General features: G+C 34.7%; 1 protein-coding gene across 1 annotated transcript in view; it reads left to right on the forward strand.

The window, feature by feature from the left end:
• Nucleotides 1-20765, forward strand: part of MYCBP2 (MYC binding protein 2) — a 197842-nt gene that overhangs the window by 95605 nt on the left and 81472 nt on the right. Inside the window, exons 31-44 of the mRNA XM_074168975.1 lie at nt 1363-1555; nt 2180-2454; nt 3417-3638; nt 4476-4667; nt 5824-6030; nt 6784-6915; nt 7449-7627; nt 10571-10713; nt 11534-11634; nt 12604-12822; nt 14260-14485; nt 14819-14937; nt 16363-16450; nt 20324-20376. Coding sequence (XP_074025076.1) covers nt 1363-1555; nt 2180-2454; nt 3417-3638; nt 4476-4667; nt 5824-6030; nt 6784-6915; nt 7449-7627; nt 10571-10713; nt 11534-11634; nt 12604-12822; nt 14260-14485; nt 14819-14937; nt 16363-16450; nt 20324-20376 — 2349 coding nt within the window. The remainder of the gene's footprint in view (nt 1-1362; nt 1556-2179; nt 2455-3416; nt 3639-4475; nt 4668-5823; nt 6031-6783; nt 6916-7448; nt 7628-10570; nt 10714-11533; nt 11635-12603; nt 12823-14259; nt 14486-14818; nt 14938-16362; nt 16451-20323; nt 20377-20765) is intronic.

Consider the following 20765-nt stretch of genomic DNA (forward strand, 5'->3'; position numbering starts at 1 on the left):
TTGATAAACTGAGGTAAGGAATATTAATAGGCTTAGGGAACTGCAACTATTCATAGAAGATAGTCTGCAGTTCTTAACATACAAAGAGTTTAGTCAAATTTTGAGGAATACTGTATTAAGTTGAAATGCAATATTACCATGCAGGATAAGGCTATAATTCAGTCTTCATGTTTTTGAAGTACAGTCCCTTCCTCATCTGTTACAAGCAAGGATTATTTTATTTTCAGTTCCACTATGGTTTATGTTTTATACTATATTACTATCACTATTCTCAACTGATAGTTACATTGAAGTTGTTGCATCCATACGGACACTCACAGTCCAGTTTTTTAACCAGCTTGCTTCCTCTCATTTATGTATTCTCCATTTCTCCAGTATTCTCTAATGATCGGATTAATCTCTTCTTAAAATTTCTTCTAGAAATGTATTGTCTACACAATTTGTATTTTTAGTAATTATATTATTGATGTATTAGTAGCTACTCTGATTATATGTTTGCTTAAAAATATTTGCATTCAGCTATGAACTCATATGGCTTTTAATACTTCACATTGTATCCTCCCTCTTCATTATCTTACTGCTGTTCTCCCTCACTATAGATCTGAATTGGGTTAGGAGGAGAGTTTTTGCTTTCTGGAGCGTTAAGCATTTTATAATTAAATTTGAACAATCAGCTTGATTGTTGCAGCTTGATGGTATTCAATACTAAATACTTGTAGGTTGCCTTCTAAGGTATAACTTTATGAAACTGTCAACCATATATTAAATATGGTTGACAGTTTAGTAGACAATAGTTGACAATAGTAGAGACAAATTTTTGGACAAGGAAAACTTTTTAAATCCTCAAATTTGTTGTGGACTATCATGTGCTTCTATTAATCTTTCAACAGAAAGCATAAATGTGATATTGTTCCCATACATCTGCAGATGTATCTGCTTTTTAAAAACAAAGCAGAGACAGCCCTGAGAAGTCTTTACTGTTATGACAATGTATTATGTTAAAAGTAGGTATTACACTATTCGTACGCAGACAAAGCAAGTAAAATTTATTGAAGAATCTGTGTTACAGGTAAACACAAACAGTTGCGAGTTCTTAAATTACTGAGAGACTTCCAAACACATTATGTTATAAATTGCTTTTAGCATGGTGTTAAAGTGAAGTGTTCCTTACGTTCTCAGTGCTCTTTCTTATTCTCATGCAAATAGGATTTGTGTGTTGTATGGTAGATGTGTATAGACAATATATTTTCATAATAAACATGGATATAGATGGTATTTGCTTTTCATCTTGTACTGCTAAAAGTTCACTTTTTGTTTGTAACACAAAATCGTATCTTCTGTATCCTTTATACCCTGGAATAGGAATGCTTTGAATCTTTATTGAGCATTCTTCACTGGAGCTGGACAACGCTGGTACTGGGAGTTGAAGAACTTCGTGGCCTTAAAGGATTCCAGTACACTGCTACTCTTTTGGATTTAGAAAGGTTGCGTTTTGTGGGCACTTGCTGCCTGAGGTTGCTGAGGGTCTACACCTGTGAAATATATCCAATATCAGGTATTCTTCTTAATTCATTTGCTTTATATTTATCAGTAAATAACCTACAGGGCATCTCAAAATTTGATCTAAGTATTCATGTAGGATATGCTGTAAGATGAAATTGCTTATATATATGGTTTTATTGGAGCAATTAAGAGACTTATTGTCAGAAATACTCTGTTTGCAATTATCTGCATAACCAAGTGTCCAACACCGCACGTTTACACTGTAACTTGCATGTATTTTAAAGTCAATTTCTTGTTTGACTTTATGGTTGAGTTCTTTTGGACTATTTGTATCTTCTTTTTTCCCATTTCTGTACATAGTAGCTGCTTTGGTGGTGAACACAATTTAAATTTGAAAGACAAGTATCTGTTTTTCATGCCTGTAGTTTAACAATGCTCATATTTAAAATGCAGCATGTATTATGAAATACCGGAAAACTGGAAGTTTCTGGTGTTCAGGTTTCTTCAGTGTAGTTTAACAGACTTCAGTGTTTTCCTTTTGAAATTACGTCTCTGAATGTAGATTCATCAATGTTGCTAAATTCTAGTTGTTTTATTTGTATGTAAAACGTGCATTTTAATATGAAAATGTCTCATTTATTGTACATTTAATGCACCTCTTTCTGTAACCTTGTAGCTACAGCTAAGGCAGTTGTAGAAGAAACAAGCAAACTAGCAGATTGCATTGGAAAAACTAGGACCTTGCTGAGAAAAATTTTATCTGAAGGAGTTGATCATTGCATGGTGAAGTTGGACAACGATCCACAAGGATACCTCAGTCAGCCTCTCAGTCTTCTAGAAGCTGTGCTTCAGGAATGCCATAATACGTTCACAGCTTGCTTTCATTCATTTTATCCAACACCAGCTCTCCAGTGGGCTTGTCTCTGTGACTTGTTGAATTGTTTGGACCAGGTATGTTAAAATGGCACGAGTAAATATTACAACTTAGCTTGCCCCTTTGCTCAAAGAGAAGCCAAGCAGTATTTAAAACCTTATTCCTTTTTTGTGTTTATCCTGGTTTGCAACTTGAATTCGGCTGTGGTTTGGGTTTTTTACTAATTGGGTTTTGGTTGTTTTGAATTTTTTTGGTTGTTTTTTTTTTTTTTTTTAAAAAAAAAAGTGTCTGAGTTCAACAAGAGCCTAAGAACGACTGTCTCCCTTAGCAGTAAGATTCTCTCTGCAACAGTGAAGAAAATTTGTGGTGCTGGTAACTGTCAGCACCTGCTTTTTCAGTGTTGAGGCCATGCCTTACATGTGATTACTCTTGCTACACTTTGCTTAGGGAGCATACATGTGGCATTTTTTATACTCATCACTAATACTTGAGTAATTTCTCATTATTAAATGTTACAACAGTGCTCTGATTCAGCAAAGTACATGAGAAACTAGCAATATTATACTTTCTTCTGAGTATCATACTTATTGTTAATAAGCATTCCACATTAAACACTAGTCGCTTGCTTACGTTGATTGCAGTGAGATGTAAACAATTTGCTTATTTGCATGAAAATTCATTTAGCATCTCAAAATTCAAGGAATAATAATAGTTCTTTAATATATTATTCTAATTAAATTGATTAATTAAAAGTACTTCGTCTTCAAAGGTTGCTATTATTTCGAAAGTACTTTTAAATGCATTTATTATTTTCAAATATGTCAACCAAATAATTTGAATTACTCCAATTTGAAAGATCTAAATGGAAGCTTAAGAGAGAAGATAATGTAAAATTCACAGGAAAGCTAACAGTATACGAAATCCTTTCTTTATTTTTATGATCACCATAAAACTGGAAAGTTCCTTTCAAAAGTAGTTTCTCCCTCATTTACTTTGAATGCAATGGTGCCATTCTATTAATTTCTTTTTATGTTTTTAGGACATCCAGGAAGCAAACTTCAAAACCTCCAGTAGCCGGCTTCTTGCTGCTGTTATGTCTGCTCTCTGCCACACTTCTGTAAAACTGACCTCTATTTTTCCGATTGCTTATGATGGAGAAGCGTTGCTGCGGTCCATGGTCAAACAAGTCAGCACTGAGAATGACTCTGCTCTGGCCCATCGTTTCCCTCTTTTGGTTGCACACATGGAAAAGCTTAGCCAGGTTAGGATATATTCCAAAAATTTAACAACTTGCTTTACTTTGTAACAAAAAACAGTCATATAAGTTGAAGTTTTAGCTTTATAAGGATGTAGCTGAACATGCCTGAGTGTTTTCTTTCTAAAAGGCTTGTTTCAGAAACCTATCATTTTATCCAATTTTCATCTTTTAGTCTGAAATATTCCACTTATTTCTTGTTTGGAGAATGTCTGAGCAAAAATTATTCTTACTTATTTTGGAACATTAAATTAGCAGAAATGTAGTTTAAGAGTTTCCTTCTGCTGCACGGTGTTTTCTGCAGTAACACAGTAGATGCCTAAGCTTAGGTTTGTTTCAAGTCTTCATTCAGCAAAGTAACAACTCTTTGCATAAAGCATCCCACCACTGGTTTTATCTTACCTGTTTGCACAGAAGATTCTCTTTGCTAACACCAAAGCCAAAAAGGTTCTGAGTTTCTCTTTAGACAAGGGGGAAGACAGTGATATGAAGAGTTCCACAAGTAGCTGTGTATCTGTTCTATTCTAACTATACATACTATGGCAAGGAGGGCTATAAGAAAAGCTCTCTCCTGAGAAGGACACCAATATTATCTTTCCAATAAAATAAACTAAGTCCATACCACCTCATTCTGGAAATTAGAATATTAATAAGTTTTTTGACAAAGGAATGCATACTATGATAGCTTTGAGAATTTTTCTTATTTTTTTCCCTCTAGACATTTCTTATTTTTAACAAGTCATGGATTTTTCAATTGTCTAATGCTTATACTATGTGAAAATCAATGTGTCTTTCTTTTAAATAAGAACAGTGTCATTTGTCATTTTTCTCTTCATAATGCAGAGTGAAGAAAATGTTTCAGGGATGACAAGCTTTCGGGAAGTGCTGGAAAAGATGTTGGTCATTGTGGTTTTACCAGTACGGAACAGCCTTAGAAGAGAAAATGAACTTTTCTCTTCACACCTGGTTTCTAATACTTGTGGGTTGCTTGCTAGTATTGTGAGTGAGCTTACAGCATCGGCATTAGGATCTGAGGTAAAGCTTCCATGAAATAATTACCAGATGTCTTTCAGGACAAGTATATTATGAATGTGATACAGGCTGTGGTAGGAATTATATAGATGTACAGGTCTTTCACAGGTGCTGGAATTCTCAGTTCTCAACTTTCAAATGTTTAACATAAATTTAAAAGCCTGTATTCAGTGTATTAAGGAAGTACTGTTCATAATTAGCTACTTCATTATGGCAGTAAAGTAGAGCAAGTTATTTACAGAATGGCAATTTTCTTTTGAGTGTCTCTTTGCATGTGTGTCTCTGCATGTATATACTCAAAATACATTTGTTTGGTGCTTACTGGGGACAGTGCCACATACCTGAGTGTCTCTGCCTCTTATGGTATCATGGCTTCCTTGCATATTCTCATCCTATCTGCTTTTGATTGTGGGTCAGAATTCATGTTTTGTTTATGCATTGTATCTTCCTCCTTTAGATGTAAGATACTCCTTATACGCATATTATGTAATATTGAATATATAAAGGAAGATATGTATTATATTTGTCTATACCATTAGACTTCTTCCAGTTTATTTGCTTTGTATTCAAAATTGAGAATGGTACTGAGTTCAACTTCTTTAAAATCCAAAGGTTCATAATCACGCACAGACGTCCCTGTTAGTGAGGCTATAGTGCCGTTAAATGATGGAAATTTATCTGATTTTATTAAAGGGTTGTCACTGTCTCTATACTATCAGCACACTTTTTTTTCACAGAAAGAATGCAGCTTTTGATAACATCTTGATTAAAGATGCTTTTATTATTACATAAGATCTGTATCTGTCCTCTCTTAATCTTCACCTTACTTAAGGCAGAAATACCTAGCTCTTCTTGGAACCCATGTAAACTATATTTTGTGCTAATTTATTCTATAAAATGCATATTTAAATACTTGAAAAAAATTAGGAATCAGATTCCTAATTATTCCTAGTTAATTCCCAGTTACCAGAGATTATTTTATTTTAGTCAACGTTGAATAGAAGCCCCAGTAGTGGCATCTTCTGTGTTTTATCAGTTTTATCAGTAAAATTTACCCAGTTGAAAATCTGGTAATTTAATTCACTTAACTTTGCTTTATTTAAGTGGTCTGACATCTAGCAGTTAACTTTTTTTGGTTCTTGTACTTAACTTTCTACAGGTTGATGGGCTGAACTCTCTCCATTCTGTCAAATCCACCCCAAACCGATTCACTAAAACAAGTCAGGGAAGAAGCTGGAATACTGGGAATGGATCCCCCGATGCAATATGTTTCTCTGTTGACAAACCTGGTGTAGTTGTAGTAGGATTTTCTGTTTATGGTGGAGGAGGAATTCATGAGTATGAGTTGGAGGTATTAGTTGATGATGTAAGTACTACGTTTGAGAAAATAATTTGAACAAAAGTAACCTCAGAGGTTTTCATAATATGTTTTTCAAAGTAATGCTGTAATATTCTTATGCTGTCTAGGCTACTGGTAAAACAGTGCACAGGTAGTAAGATTTTGCTTGTGGTAGTGATTTTTGTGGTATTGCAAGCTACATAGCATATTCAGTAGGGTCCTTATCTTGGTTATGATCTTGAAATCTTCTGTTATTACAAATATTTGGAGTATAGTGTGGGCTTTTTCACTTCCTGGAGCTAAATGTGAATTAGTACCTGTTATCTCTCAGCAAACTGCAAAGGAAAACAAGAAGTAAAGGAGACCAAGTTAAAAGATTTTAAACCAGAAATTGAAGAAAGGGGTAGCCTGCCAGCATGGTCAAGGCTATAGCTACAGATGTTTCATGTGCTGTTGAGGTGCTCTCTTAGAAAAAACATAGAACTGTATGGTGTGTTCTTGTAATGATGTTCTTTTACATACAGTTGTTCACTTTTACCGACTGTTCTAATCGCTTCCAAAGGGCAAGCATAGGTTGCTATGGGAAATTGACCTCTCTGCTGAGTAATTTCCTTTTTGGCAGAAGGGCTTTTGTTGACTCTGAACAGGATTTTCAGCTTTGTTTTATTTGTAATGCTGTGTGTAACAATTTATACAAGCAAGCATAACTTGCACAGTTGGTGTGCGTGTCATGTGTTTACATTATAAATGTATTAAAATGACTTTGTTTCTTTGAATCAGAGTGATCATACTGGAGATTCAACTCATTCTCATAGATGGACATCTTTAGAGTTGGTTAAAGGAACTTACACCACAGATGATTCTCCCAGTGACATAGCTGAAATCAGGCTTGATAAAGTTGTGCCTCTGAAGGTAAATAAAAGAAGTGCACATCTGGAGGTTTCACATGACTTCTTTAGCTAACAAAAATCAGCGTGTTCAACGTAAATTGTTTTTTGTGTACACATTTCCAAATTAATCTTGACATGTTTGCTTTAGAAATTTTCAGTTTCACCCTGTAACTGAAAATTTCAAATCCCAGCAGCAAAAAAAATTGCCTTAATTTTTATAATAGCATAAGATAGATTACAGTTGCTTAGTAATTTAGAACGTTCTTGAATGTGCAACTTTTTTGTATGCAATTTAGCAGCTAATTTTCTTCAGTAGCTGGTCACTCTTCAAGTAATTGAAAGTAATATTTTACTTATGGTTAATAGTTTGGGAACAGAACAGCTTTGGCTTTTGTTAAATGCTGGATCTTTTTCAGTTAATTTCATTTGTCGAGTGCTTTGAAGGACTTCTCAGGCTCTCCAGTATTATAGTGTAAAATAATAGTTTTCATAATACCATGAAGCCTAACTTCTGTGCTCGTTTTATACTGCATACTCTTTTTGGCTCTTTTTAAGGAAAACGTGAAATACGCAGTTCGTTTGAGGAATTATGGAAGCCGGACTGCCAATGGAGATGGAGGAATGACTACAGTTCAGTGTCCAGATGGTGTAACATTTACATTTAGTACATGTAGTCTGAGCAGTAATGGCACAAACCAAACGCGAGGACAGATTCCACAGATTCTTTATTACAGGTTTGTATGTTGTCATGATCATGAATAAAACCATCATAGTGCTGTTATACCACATGCATTTTTGAGAAGTAGCAGAACTAAATACATCTGGAATGTGTTTGAGGAAAGAGCTGGTTTAACAGCAATATTGTGTTCTTCCAGCGTCGTTTCAGATTTAAGTGAAGACAGTCTTCAGGACACCAATTGTACTGGTGCCTCTTCCAGTCTTGTTTTAGCTTCTCTTTTTTTTTTTTTTTTTTTTAACTTGGCAAATAATTTGGTGGTTAAAGCAAAGATGGAATATGGGAGAGTTGTAAGATGCAATACTTCAATCTCCGTTTTTTCTATAACCTAAGAGATTTTTGAGAGACTACTCACTAGAATGTTTATCTCTGGTTTTGTTCAGTTCCTTCCTCTGTTGCCTGAAGGGATTACATGTAGGGGTGCAAGTTCTGTTTATTTAGGAACCATCTCCTCTCTTACTGTAGAGTTCAAAGGTACAGAAAGAGATATTGGAACTGCTGGAAGAAAATCCACTGAAATGTCTGACTGTCCTGCAGGGAAGCTTTATTTTAGCCTTTCAGGATAGTAGTAGGAATTCACTTAAGGTAATGCTTTTGCAGAAAGCATTGCTTTTATTTTTGAGGTGCTTACCCTGATACGCTTGAAGATATGATTTTCAAAATGTGACAGCACTTGAATATATGAATTACTACCATTACCTCCACAGCAAAAAAAATGTCACACCTTTTACTCAAATCTCAATTTTTGTGGTAAAAGGCTGATCAACAGTACATCCAAGGAGTAAAAAGAGAGCAAGGAATAGTAATTTACTGTAATAGTTAGTTATGTGCAAGATATACAAACCTTATAAAAGATGAAGAGGATAAAATAAGTAATGCTACAACAAATGACGTCTTCTGGACTAACAATCACAAGAACATGTTGCTCTTTAAAGTTTTAAAGGAACTAAAATACGAAGAGATAAAGTTGCCAGCAAAATTATAGTAACAGTATATGTGAAGATACAGGATAGTTCTGAAGTCCTGTAAAACATGAAGTTGGCTGTACTCAAAGACCCAGTTTATCAGTGATGGCAGTAATTGCTTATCAAAGAATGCTTATCTTGATACTTGCATTGATGTAGTCTCTTGGAACCTTGGACATCTGTGCTTAGGGAATTCCTCCAGCATTTGGAGGAACTTTATTATGAAGTATTATAATTTTGAAGGATCGTATTATGTAATAATAATGTAAGAAGGAGGAAAGATGACAAGGGAAGCAATTATTCCCACTCCTAGAGTTTCTGCTTTTGTATAAGTAAGAGAGGGAATAAAGGAGAAATAAAAATTTCTTTGATTTCAGAAAAGCAAAGGATATGAAAATTCAGTAAATGGAAGCTTCAAGGCATTCTAACTTAATAATAAGTTAACAAGTGGCAAAGAAAACCACACCAAAGTGCTGTCTTCAGATGAGAACAGACTCAGATTTTTTTTGTTTCAACTGTGATAAAATTCTAAGAAGCGTTTGAAGGACCATAATAGCACAACTCAGAACTCTTACAGAATAAAAGTTTTGTTTGGAAAATTTGCAGACTGCTGCCTGTAATCACAGTGTCCTTTGAAGTTTGTTTGGACAACAGAAACCTAAATGTTATCTGATGAATTACTGTAGTTTTGGACTTAGTTTGAGGACTCCCAGTCTGATACGTAATGACTTGAGGTTTTGATTTCTCTGCATTAGTGTCAACTATTATAGAACAGAGCTTGTAAGATTCACACTTGACTTTCTCTGAAGGTTGCTCAAATACAAATAGAATTATTACTTGTGAAATGCTAAAAAAGGCCATACCGAAAGAAGTGTGCTAATGCACTTCTCATTAGGGTAGAAATGCTTTGGAAGAATTTGTTGGAACTGCATCCTGTTGGAAATGCATCCCATTGGAATTGCACCCACTGTCAGTCACTAATAAATTCAAATTAAAAAGGCTTGAGGCTGACAGCAAAACTACAATTCTAGGACACATTGAACAAAAAAAACCCAACAATATATCTCTTTGTAAGAGTGGTTAATTTAAGTCGTAGAGAAGGATAGGTATCCTTGTTGTGCACTGAACTGCTCCAAGTTTTTGAGCATTCTGAGGTGCCAGCCCTGAAATCTTAATGTTCTGGAATTGCGTTTTGAAAGATGAAATCTTTATGGACAAACATAAGAAATCCAAAAGAGAATGGGAAATTATGCTTTACATGTTGACTAAGTGTTTTTGGTTGTCTATGCCACGGCTGAACCACTGTCATATTTAAGGGCTTGAATTAGTTTATAATTATCATTCAGCTGCTTTGAAAAAGCAAATAAAACCAGATCTTTTATATACCTTATTGAAATAGTATTGTGCCTTTCATTTCATGCAATGAAATGGCACGTTTCATTGTGCCATTTCAAGTAATATTGTTTAGGAGAACCTAATTTGACATACAGAGTGGATTTCAAAGAAAAAACTATTTGTTAAGGGTAAGCCTTAAGACTGTGTTTTAGAACCAAAAGTAATCTTTAAAATGGAGAGGGAGAGTCTTTTTCCCTGTTAAGATGCTACAGAAATATCCATTGCAAGAGTTTTACTGGTTTCTGTGATGCATTTAGTATTACTCTATTTTTACCAAGATAGGTTGTTGGGCTTGGAAGAGCATAGCAATTAATGCATTTCTGTGGTTTGAAAGGCATCTAGTCAAAAGAAACATTTTGAAACATACTTTCATATTTTCTGCCAAATAAAAATAAAATAATTGCAAAGCGCTGAGGAATTGCCTCCAGAATATCCTCTGTGTTAATTCTTTGATTGTTTCCTTTATTGCGTTATCATAAATTAATTGTTTTACTTATCCTATGCCAAAAAATCAGTCATTCATGTTATTTTAATGTAGTTTTGTATTTTGTGAACTTACTTTAACTTAATCCACCATCCAGGAGTGAGTATGATGGAGATCTGCAATCACAGCTTTTGAACAAAGCTAATGAAGAAGACAAAAATTGTAGCAGGGCTCTTTCTGTCGTGAGTGCTGTTGTCCGAGCAGCCAAAGACCTGTTGCACAGGGCTCTTGCTGTAGATGGTAAGGCTTTTAAAAATTGACTTTCAAAATTTAATTTTCAAAACTCTTTCTTTGATAGCAAGATATAATAGTCAAATATCAGTGATACAAAAATTATGATATTTCTCTTTTGCTTTCCAAAGACTGTTTTTCTAATCTGTTATTACTGTAGGTATCAGACTGTGAGTAACTTTCTAAGTCATTGAGTTGCACTTGAGATATCAGAGTGCAACTCTTGTTATAAATGTATAAATTTATAACAATTTGTATTGTATAAATTTGCTCAGCAATTTAGCAAGTATCATGTTAAAGCTGGTAAGGTTATTTCCAGAATAAGTGCTATGATGGGTCAGTTCCAAATTTTATTGCATGTTTTGCACAGTGGTGGATGTAATTCATTTATAAGCACTTATACATCCATTTTTGAGCAATGTAGACAGGAGCCTTAAAACTGCATGGTTTTAAACTACCATCTTCAGCCGTTCTAGTCAAAATGTCCAGAATATTGCATAGTGCTATGAAATTGATTTGTCGGACTGGGAGGAACTTGTGCTAGCTTTTATACCATAGAAAATACAAACACAGTTTCACAAAATGACAAAGAATGCAATAAAATTATGCTCTAAGAGGAGGGAATTCTTTAACGGAGAACTGTATATAATGGCATATTTATCTCAGGTGAACATTGTAGGTTAAGAAATTGCCAATGCCTAGATAATGAAAATAATTTGAAGTAAAAACTATTGTAGAAATTAGAAGTTTAACTCATAAGAAGCAGAAAAATGTGTTTGGAAACATAGTACATCTATTAATACCTGTGTTGTAATTATCTTTTTTTTAGCTGAAGACATTCCAGAACTACTCAGCTCTTCCAGTCTGTTTTCAATGCTGCTTCCCCTCATAATAGCCTACATAGGACCAGTAGCAGCAGCTATTCCCAAGGTATGCTTCTCAACAGGAATTACTAAAGTTAGAAAGATCTGGATGTATGAGTCATTTATAGATGAATATTGGTGGGATGAAATGTTTTTTTATATTCTGTAAATCCAAGTTTTACAATAAATATCCAAAGCAATGGTAGCTGCTCATTAAGATTATTTCTGTCAGTTTTAGAGGTGAGAAGATGTCATTTATATATAAAAAATATCATTACTTTTCACTGGCAGAGCATTGTCCATGTGCCTGGTGTTGGAACACTCTTGAAACTTATTATTAGATTTACAAATGTCGTTAATCCTTAGCTAGTAGAAATTTCTGCTTTTTATTGCTTTTTCATGAACTGTAAACTCTCTTCTAACTTGTTTTTAAAGGGGGAGGAAAGAGGACTGGCCGCTTAAAATCTAGCAGATTCATTTCATTAAAATAATTTCAGATTTTCGTTATCTTGTTACTGTGATAAACTCGAATTTAGAACCAAAGTGTTTTGCATTAGATGTGTTCCTCTCCTTGGAAAATGTCATAAAGATTACTGAGAACAATGTGGTGCTAAATGCCACATGCATTAAAATATGTTGCATATTTGGAAAAAAAAAAATCAATGTTGTTATAAAACAAAGTATAACTGGACTATAACTTCAGTACAGTATTTGCTTTCTCTAAACTCATGCTTATTGTTTAAGGTAACAGCTTTTTAGTGTTAGAGACGGTGTTTTAGTGAAGGTGTCTCACAGATTGTATACAGATTTTTGTTTCAGCTTTGGCAAGTCTCCAAGAGGAGTATTTGAGATTAATGTAGTGGTGCTTTTCCTGTCAGGATTGTGTACAAAGAGAACTGGAAAATGACTGAATGAATTGTGGTAGTGATATTCTGAGCAGATCCAAAACAACCGTTGTAGAGAATTGTAGGGTTTGTAAGTATTGTTTTCACCCAGTCCTAAGTAATATTTTATTGCATGTGGGGTTATGTTACAGGTTGCTGTTGAGGTCTTTGGCCTAGTACAACAGTTACTTCCTTCTGTGGCAGTTCTGAATCAGAAATACGCCCCTCCAGCTTTTAACCCAAATCAGTCTACAGACAGCACCACCGGAAACCAACCGGAGCAAGGGCTTTCAGCTTGTACTACCTCCAATCACTACGCTGTTGTAGAAAGTGAGCATCCCTATAAACCTGCCTGTGTTACGCACTATAAGGTAAGCACCATTTCAAAGTGCGCGGTTTCTGAAAAGCTTTTGACATGTGACATTGTTTTGTCAACATTTACTGTCTGCAAAATTGTTGCCATGGTTGATGATTAATATTGTCTAATATAGGAGACAATTTCCTGTATTATTACTCTCCTGATTTCTGGAGAAACCTCTGTTTGTCCAGTAAGTACAGCGGAAACTAGTGTAGTTTTAACCTCGTAATGCAGGTATCTACTGTAAGTCCCTAAATTTGCTCAGTCTGAGATTTTCCTACTGTCATGCAGTTTATTTGCTTTAACTGTACAGATTGTAGAAATTGGAAGTCTTTATGTATACATTATCTAATCATATCTCAGGCTTTCTTACCTAATGATAAAACAATTCTTTGTAAAAATACCTAATGTCAATTTCAGTCAAATTAATATGCATTCTAGTGTGGGAATCCCTGTGCTGGCTATTGCTGGTCTGCCAATTAAAATTCTTCATTAATTACTTTCACTTGGACCATGATTTGGCATTGCAGAAGTCTCTGAAGTCCTCTTAACTGTGTTGTCACTTTAAATAGGGTTCATTCCGCCTTACATGGGTGACTATTGCAATAAAACTAGGTTTTCCTCAACGTCAATAGAGAAAGGGTGTTTTTTCTACTTGAGTAAAGGGCTGAGGCATAAATTGAGATGAATCTTGTGTTTCAGTTCTTGAAATAGTGAGTTGTGCAGTCATACTGATTCCACTACTGTAAATCCAGAGGGAGCAAACCCGGAGTTGAGTTAAGAGCTGGAGGAGGTCATTAGTTACTGTCCCACTATTCCACTTGCTTGTCCTGTGAGACAGCAAGATATCCACTGCAAAAAACGTAGTTATCATACGATCTTCCTGATGTGATGATGCTTATTATTGTTCTAAAAGTTTATGAAGCTCATCTGAAGCCTAAGGCTTAGTAGTTACTGCTTTTGAATTTCTGTAGCTGTATGCTCTCATGCTGCAGGCCAGTGTTGACAGGCATGATTCTGATGCTTTGTACTTTTCTAGGATTGCACAAAACAGATATTGAATGTGTTTGTTGCAGTTTGTGTTTAAAAAGGTATTTGAGAGTTAAGTGCTTGTACTAGTCTGGGGTTGTTTAGTTTAATGATCCTGTGCAGAGTTCTTAAAAACAATCACAAATGGTATCATAAGCACAAATATTTAATCTGAACATAAATTTTTAATACATGATTACATGATCAGTACGGTGTAAAGCATTTCAGGTATATCTGAATTTCAAAGAATAAATTAGGTTAATGTTAGTCTAAAGCATCTCAAAACAACTGTACAGAATTCCATAAGTGAATAACTTTCATAGCCTATAGAGTTAAAACCGAATGGAAATGAAGAAATAAATGTGAAAAAAACTAACAGCCCTCCAAACTTGCATATAATTAGACTATTGTTTTGTTTTAGGTGACTTTTCCTGAATGTGTCAGGTGGATAACAATAGAGTTTGACACTCAGTGTGGCACTGCTCAATCAGAGGATGTTCTTCGTTTACTAATTCCTGTCAGAATTGCACAGAGTCTGGGATTTGGACCAAAGCATGCGTCTGTTCATGAAAATCTTAATTCATGGATAGAACTGAAAAAATTCTCTGGATCTTCAGGGTGGCCTACCATGGTATTAGTATTGCCAGGTAATAAATAGATACCACAGTAATTTCTAGTAATGTGAATTATTTTAATAATGAAAGTTTGATTTTTCTGCAAAATTATCTTAGATGCTTTTTCAACTTTGTTTTCTTCGTCCAAGCTGGCAAGAGTTCATCATGAACCATTGGTTGTACATCAGTTAATTATATTTATATAAGGTTTCTTGTTTGAAGTGTTGATCTGTGTGTTGTTCGTGGTTTTACCTTACATGTAAGGCCTGGGTTTCATATATGCTCTTTATGTAGAAGAAACGTACAAAAAGAGGAGAAATATTAGGGCTTTTTTTTTAATTTATATGTCCTTTTACTTCCTATAAGGAAATGAAGCTCTGTTTTCTCTGGAGACTGCATCAGACTATGTGAAAGATGAAAAGGCTTGTTTTTATGGTTTCAAATGTTATGCAATTGGATATGAATTTAGTCCAGGATCCGATGAGGTAAGGAAAAAGTGAAATGACAACAATTGCTGCACTTATTCTCTCCTGTAAGGCCAACTTTTTTGGTAAAAATATTTGTATTTCCACTTCTGACTAAAAAACATCAGCAAAACATTATTAAATTAATTTCGTGTAAGTGTTTTCACATCTTTACTTGCTTGCTGTTTCAGAACCTGCTGGTTTGAATCCTAAAGATGCAATTTATCAAGGGTTTAGTTTAAAATGCATTTTGGAGATTTTTCAGTCTCCTTGAGAGTCTCGGAGAATACAAGGCGAGTCCAGGGTTACTACTTTTGAAGGCTTTTTCCAAAAGAAAGATTTTTTTTTTTTTTTTTTTAAACCTACTTTATATATTGCCAGTTTCTGTAAGTCTGCCTAGAAAATCCATTAGATGGAGGTTTCTCATCTCCCCCGCTGTTTTTTGGTGGTGGTTCATTGGGTTTTTCTTCCTCCATGAGAGGCATCTCTGAGGTGGGCTTGAACCACCCGCAGATTTCTTTAAAACTTAAAATTGGTTTTAGTGTCAAGGCCTTTTTGTGAAAAGAGGCCTTGTGGCCTCTCACAAAGAGTGTGGACTCTTTCCAAAATGAAAGAGGTTGTGCCTGCATGTAGCTGGGACAAGGTGAAGGGGAAATAAGTTTTAAAAGTACATACAACCCCCCTAGCCATACTGCTCTCCCCCCATTCCTTGCACTCAGGTTCGTTCCATGTATTTGAAAACTGTATATATGGTCTGTTCTTTTTTTTTTCTTCTTGTGAACAAGGTTGAAAGATACTGATGGAGAGACTCTCATGTGTTTTCAGTGACGAGTCTGGTAGAAGGGAGGAAGAGTCTTCTCATTCCCTAGAACAGCAGCATCAATGGGAATAAAGAGCTTTCCAGCGTGAATAGAAGGGAGAATATGACAAGGGCTTCTCCCAAAATTTGTAATGGAGAAAGGGAAATTATGGAATCTTTTTCTCATCCTTGCCTCTCCAACTAGAGGAAGGGAAGAGGAAAAAAATTCATGAACAGTACTACCTTTAAAGACAGGAATGTGAGCTTATGTGGTATGTACAACTTAGAAGAGGCATTGCTTTGCAATCCGAATATCTGTTGGTAGGTTTTTTGTATTAGGAAGTTGCCTTTCTCTTTAATATTACAGACAAAAGACAATTATTATCTTCAGATGTTCTCACTAGGCTACCAGAAGCATGGTAACCCATTTATTAATACTCTTACCTAGTTGAAATTGTTCTAAAAATTCGGTACTCTGGCCCATGTCACAGGAAAACATGACAGTCTAGCTGTTTGACAGGATCAGTGTCACTGAGAAAGGTCAAACTGGAACACACAATTAAGGTAAAGCAGTGTCAGGGAAACACGTTTATTGTCCTCTTTTCTGAGACACTTACTTTTGTTTTAAAATTTGTTTCAATTTGAAGGGTATTATTCAGCTGGAGAAAGAATTGGCCAATTTAGGAGGATCATGTGCAGCAGCTTTAATGAAGAAAGATCTAGCGCTTCCTATTGGTAAGTCCTATTCAAAGAATATACTTTGTTATTTCGTCGTCGTTTTTCATTCAGTTTGTTCATTGAATGAATACTATCTTTAAGTCTTAATGTTGCTTTCAGTTAGATGATCATGCAAACCTGATTCTTAAAACTGAATTAATCAATTAAGATAATAAAGTGGTGTTGTTTTCTGCTTACACTGTTCCCTTCATGTGTGTATGGGGAGGAGGGAAACCTGGTCATTTAAATCTGAACCAACTCACCCCATCCACAGGTAGTGTATCAGTGTACGAGCTATGTCCTACAGTTTCCTCGTGGTACTTCACAAATGTGCAGGTATCTCATTTGTATTTCTCTTTCACTGTTTTTTTTTCTCCCTGCACTCCACACCTTTCTGAATGAAAAATACCTGCAACATTGAATTGTAGAATTTAAAATTACTCGCTTAAAATTGAAAGTAACCATTGCGTCTGTGGACCTTACATCCTAAAATATTTCTGCTGTAGTTTTCTTTCTTACAATTACAAAAAAAAAATTTACGTACTTCTACAGCAGATTCAGCAAGAAAGTTTACAGTAACATAAATGCAATTTAAAATGTAAGGAAAAATACGAGTTTATGAAAATTATTGGGTACAGAGATTGAATTAGAACTTTCTAATGATGCAGCCATATTCTGTGTAATAACATTTCTCCTTATTAGCGTTCGTGTACAGGAAAGATTTACTTATAATCTATAATAGGATATCTTTTTGATAATTTTAATTTAGGAGCACAAGTGAGAGCTCAAATACTGTTAATGATACTGGAAATGTATATTAATGAGCAGGAGAGCGTTGGTCAGTGTGCAGTTACAACCACAGAACCTGATGTGAATTTTTTAACCCAGTATTTTGCTTGTGTATTTGAATGTGCAGTTTTCTTACTTTGTTGTTAATAGGCACCTCAGTTGCACTGGTAAATCTGTATTTCACTCTCAAAATTACAGGCAATTCTATAGTTTAAATAGTGCCCTCTTCTTTTATCCTCCAAACAGCTGCATTAACTCCTTAGTTTTGTTAACTTCCCTAGCACCCATTTATCCTGCTGTTCTCCTATGCAAAAAAAAAAAAGAAGCTGAAATTGAAATGCTTCTAACTTAATTTCCCAGGTTTTCTTATACTTCATAATTCTCTCTGAAGAGGTTTCTTGTTTTGTTCTAATTTTGAATGCCTAAAACAAGAAGGGAAAGTAGGTGGTACATAGATTGGCTTTATATGCTTTCAGATAGGAGGAACTTGAAATTAAACGTGCAGTTAAGTTACCTATGCAGTCTCAGCCACCTATAAAAGCGGCTGCATATGATCTGCAAGAGGGGAGGGATAGGTGCATTGACTGTAAAGAGTTTCCTGATTACTGCCATAATTACAGTCTATTCATCTGATTGTTTACTTTACACCAACTCAAGGATTTCAGCAAAGTTAGTTGTTAGTGTTGCTGGTAACATTACAAAGCTCATGACAAACAGGCATCATGTGTGTGTATTTTCTCTATAAGAGCACTGGACCCTCTGAATAAACAAAACTGATGAATTATAGGCAGCAGTGGTATGTTTGCAGATATAAACCACTGTGCAGCCTTTTTAAGATGGATTTCAGTTGTCTGTAATTTTGTTTTATTGTTTTGCTTGGTGTTTCAGAAAAACACTGTGGCAGGAAAAGAGGTAAAATGTGGTTTTCTAGAGCAACATTTAAATGGCTTAGGATCAGACCATTTGTCCTTTTTCTGCACTCTACATTATGCATTTTCTACCTTTTGCTGCAAGTTAAACGGTGTCTTAAAAATGCCGTATTACTGCTATTGCTCATCTTATTCTTTCCACGAATTCTTTCCTTTAAGAAAACCCTATATAATCTTATTAAAGACTGTCTTTTAATGGATACACACAAGGCAGCCCTTCATGTTGGGACTTTTTGCACTTTATTTTATAAATTGTACAATTTTACCTTTGTTCCATGTGTGGATGTGTACAGGCTAAAGAAAGTAACCTAAGAAAAAGGCTTACTCCAGAAAAGAATTAGCAACTTCACTTACAATTCCTAAACTCTGGCATTTAGAAGTTAGGCATCTACATCTAAGCTAGTAGCTCTAACCTTCTTTAAGAGTTAATGTGGACATCTTCAGAGGATGGTTCATGTCATCCTAAGATGAAGATGTCAGAAAAATGGAACGAATCATTCCAAGGAGGCCTATTTCTCCGCCATTTGCTGTAAAGGTATCTTACAAGAAGTTCTGAGCTCATAATCTCATTCTTTGCTGCCCAAAAGTAGGGGAAGTAAATGCTGTTTTATTTCCCAGATACTCTTTAGAGCTCTGGATCCAACTAAGTGCTCTTAAAACTGGCCAATTTTAATGAAGACGATAAGAAACTTCATGAATGTGGCAGAATTTTAAGAAAGGGAAGTAGGAAACACATGGTTAAAAATTCTCAGCAGGTACATTTGTGGAAGGTTGTGGAAAGGGCATCATAGGAATAAAAATAAATTTAAAAAAAAAAGACTTGTCTGGAAACTTTCTGTCAAGAAAACTTGAATGATTGAACTGATTTCAAACCAGATTTAATAGTTGTTACTGGCATCCTTGCAGGATCCTTCCATCTTCAACTTTTTTTTGCATGATTTATCTTGGTCTATTGACTTTAAGGAGCTTGTTCTACAGAAATACCTTGCTTTTTAATAATTGTTGTAGTGGATATAGTCTGTATACAAGTAGCCAAATACTTGTATAAGTTTTCCTCTAGAACCACTAGGAAATAAGGTGTTTTAAAAGGACATCAAGAAGCCTTTTAGCCTCTTTTGCTCCAAAGGAAGATGGACCACACAGTGATTCCTTCACGTATTAGGATAACTTTATCTTTGAAAGTACACGCAAATACTATTTAAATTACCATAAAGGTGACACTTTCCATTTCTCCAAGACTCAAATTTAACATACTTCCTCTCAAGAGGAGGTCTCATCTGTGACCAAGATCTAACTTAAATGTCAACGGAATTGATCAATTCATTTAAAATTATTACCTACCAAATTTGAAACAATTAGTAAAAGTTATTTCTGAGAGCAGAGTTTTTATATATCTTTATTTCTTTGAATTTAAAAAAAATGCCTTAAGACTTGATTCTTTTCATTTCTCTTTCTCTCTTCTTACTAGTAGAATTGCCTGACATGTTTTTGAGAGAGAGTAGAAATATGGTAACCTTATCTCGTTCATTTTTCTTTTCTGTTAAAAGACTGTGTTTGGCAATTCTGGTCACCATGGAATCAGACTTTTGAGTTGCATTTGTGCGAAAGAAATACTGTATAATAGAATATAATAAGAATATTATAATATAATAGAGTTTTATGTTTTAGGAGGAATCATAATTTACAAAATTGTGCAGAGTTTATCAGGTTTTCAAATACTGTTGCTATGGTAAGTTCTTAAAAGGGAGCAGCTGGTGCATACTTTTAGGTCCTGCTTCCCAGAAACCATCTCGAACTCCCAAAATCTTTTTCTGGAAGTATCTAGTATCTAGTCACATCCAAAGATTTGCCATACATACTGTCTTGGAGATAAGAAGACAAGTACCAAATTTTTGTTTTGTGTAATGTATATTGTTTATTTGCTTGTGCACTGAGCTACACAGTACTGCATGTTTACTGTGTTACTTGAAAGGAGTAGTCTTTCAACTGCTGGTTAAAAAATGATACACATCATCTGGCAAATTTAAATTTTATTATATAAAAGACTTCACTAAACAGAATTGAATTTTGCGTTCCATCAAATGTAAATTAACATATTGATATGTAAATATCAATATTATTGGTAGGAAAAAAGATTTATTTTTTGTTGTGAACATAAGTTCTATTTTTACAGCAGGTAATGAATTTGAAGAAGATCTTGAGATTCTTGAAGAGGCTGCTTTACAGGTATACTGCTGCTTTGTTTTTTTGTCCATTACAACATACTTCAGCACATAGTTGCATTGAAACTTTTTGACTGCTATGGAAGAAAATAATTTGTAAGGTTTTTATGATAGGGAATCTGACTTGTTATAACACAGTTTAAGAAAGACTTACAGAAGTTTGACGTTTACATTGAAACATTTAAAAAATAAATATGCTTAGAAAAAAACGCATAAAATATCACAGAGGAAGTTAGATGACCAAATATATTTCAAAATATATAGGTGTCTGGCTTAGGTTACATGATTTTACAAATTTTAGATGCTGCCAAAATTAAACCTGCGTGTGTCTTTGTAATTGCAGAAATAAAGTCACTTTTTCAGTTGAATGGTAACATTTATCAAGTCCCAAAT

The sequence above is a fragment of the Numenius arquata genome, chromosome 1 (genome assembly GCF_964106895.1).
Source record: "Numenius arquata chromosome 1, bNumArq3.hap1.1, whole genome shotgun sequence".
In the NCBI taxonomy this organism is placed as follows: domain Eukaryota; kingdom Metazoa; phylum Chordata; class Aves; order Charadriiformes; family Scolopacidae; genus Numenius; species Numenius arquata.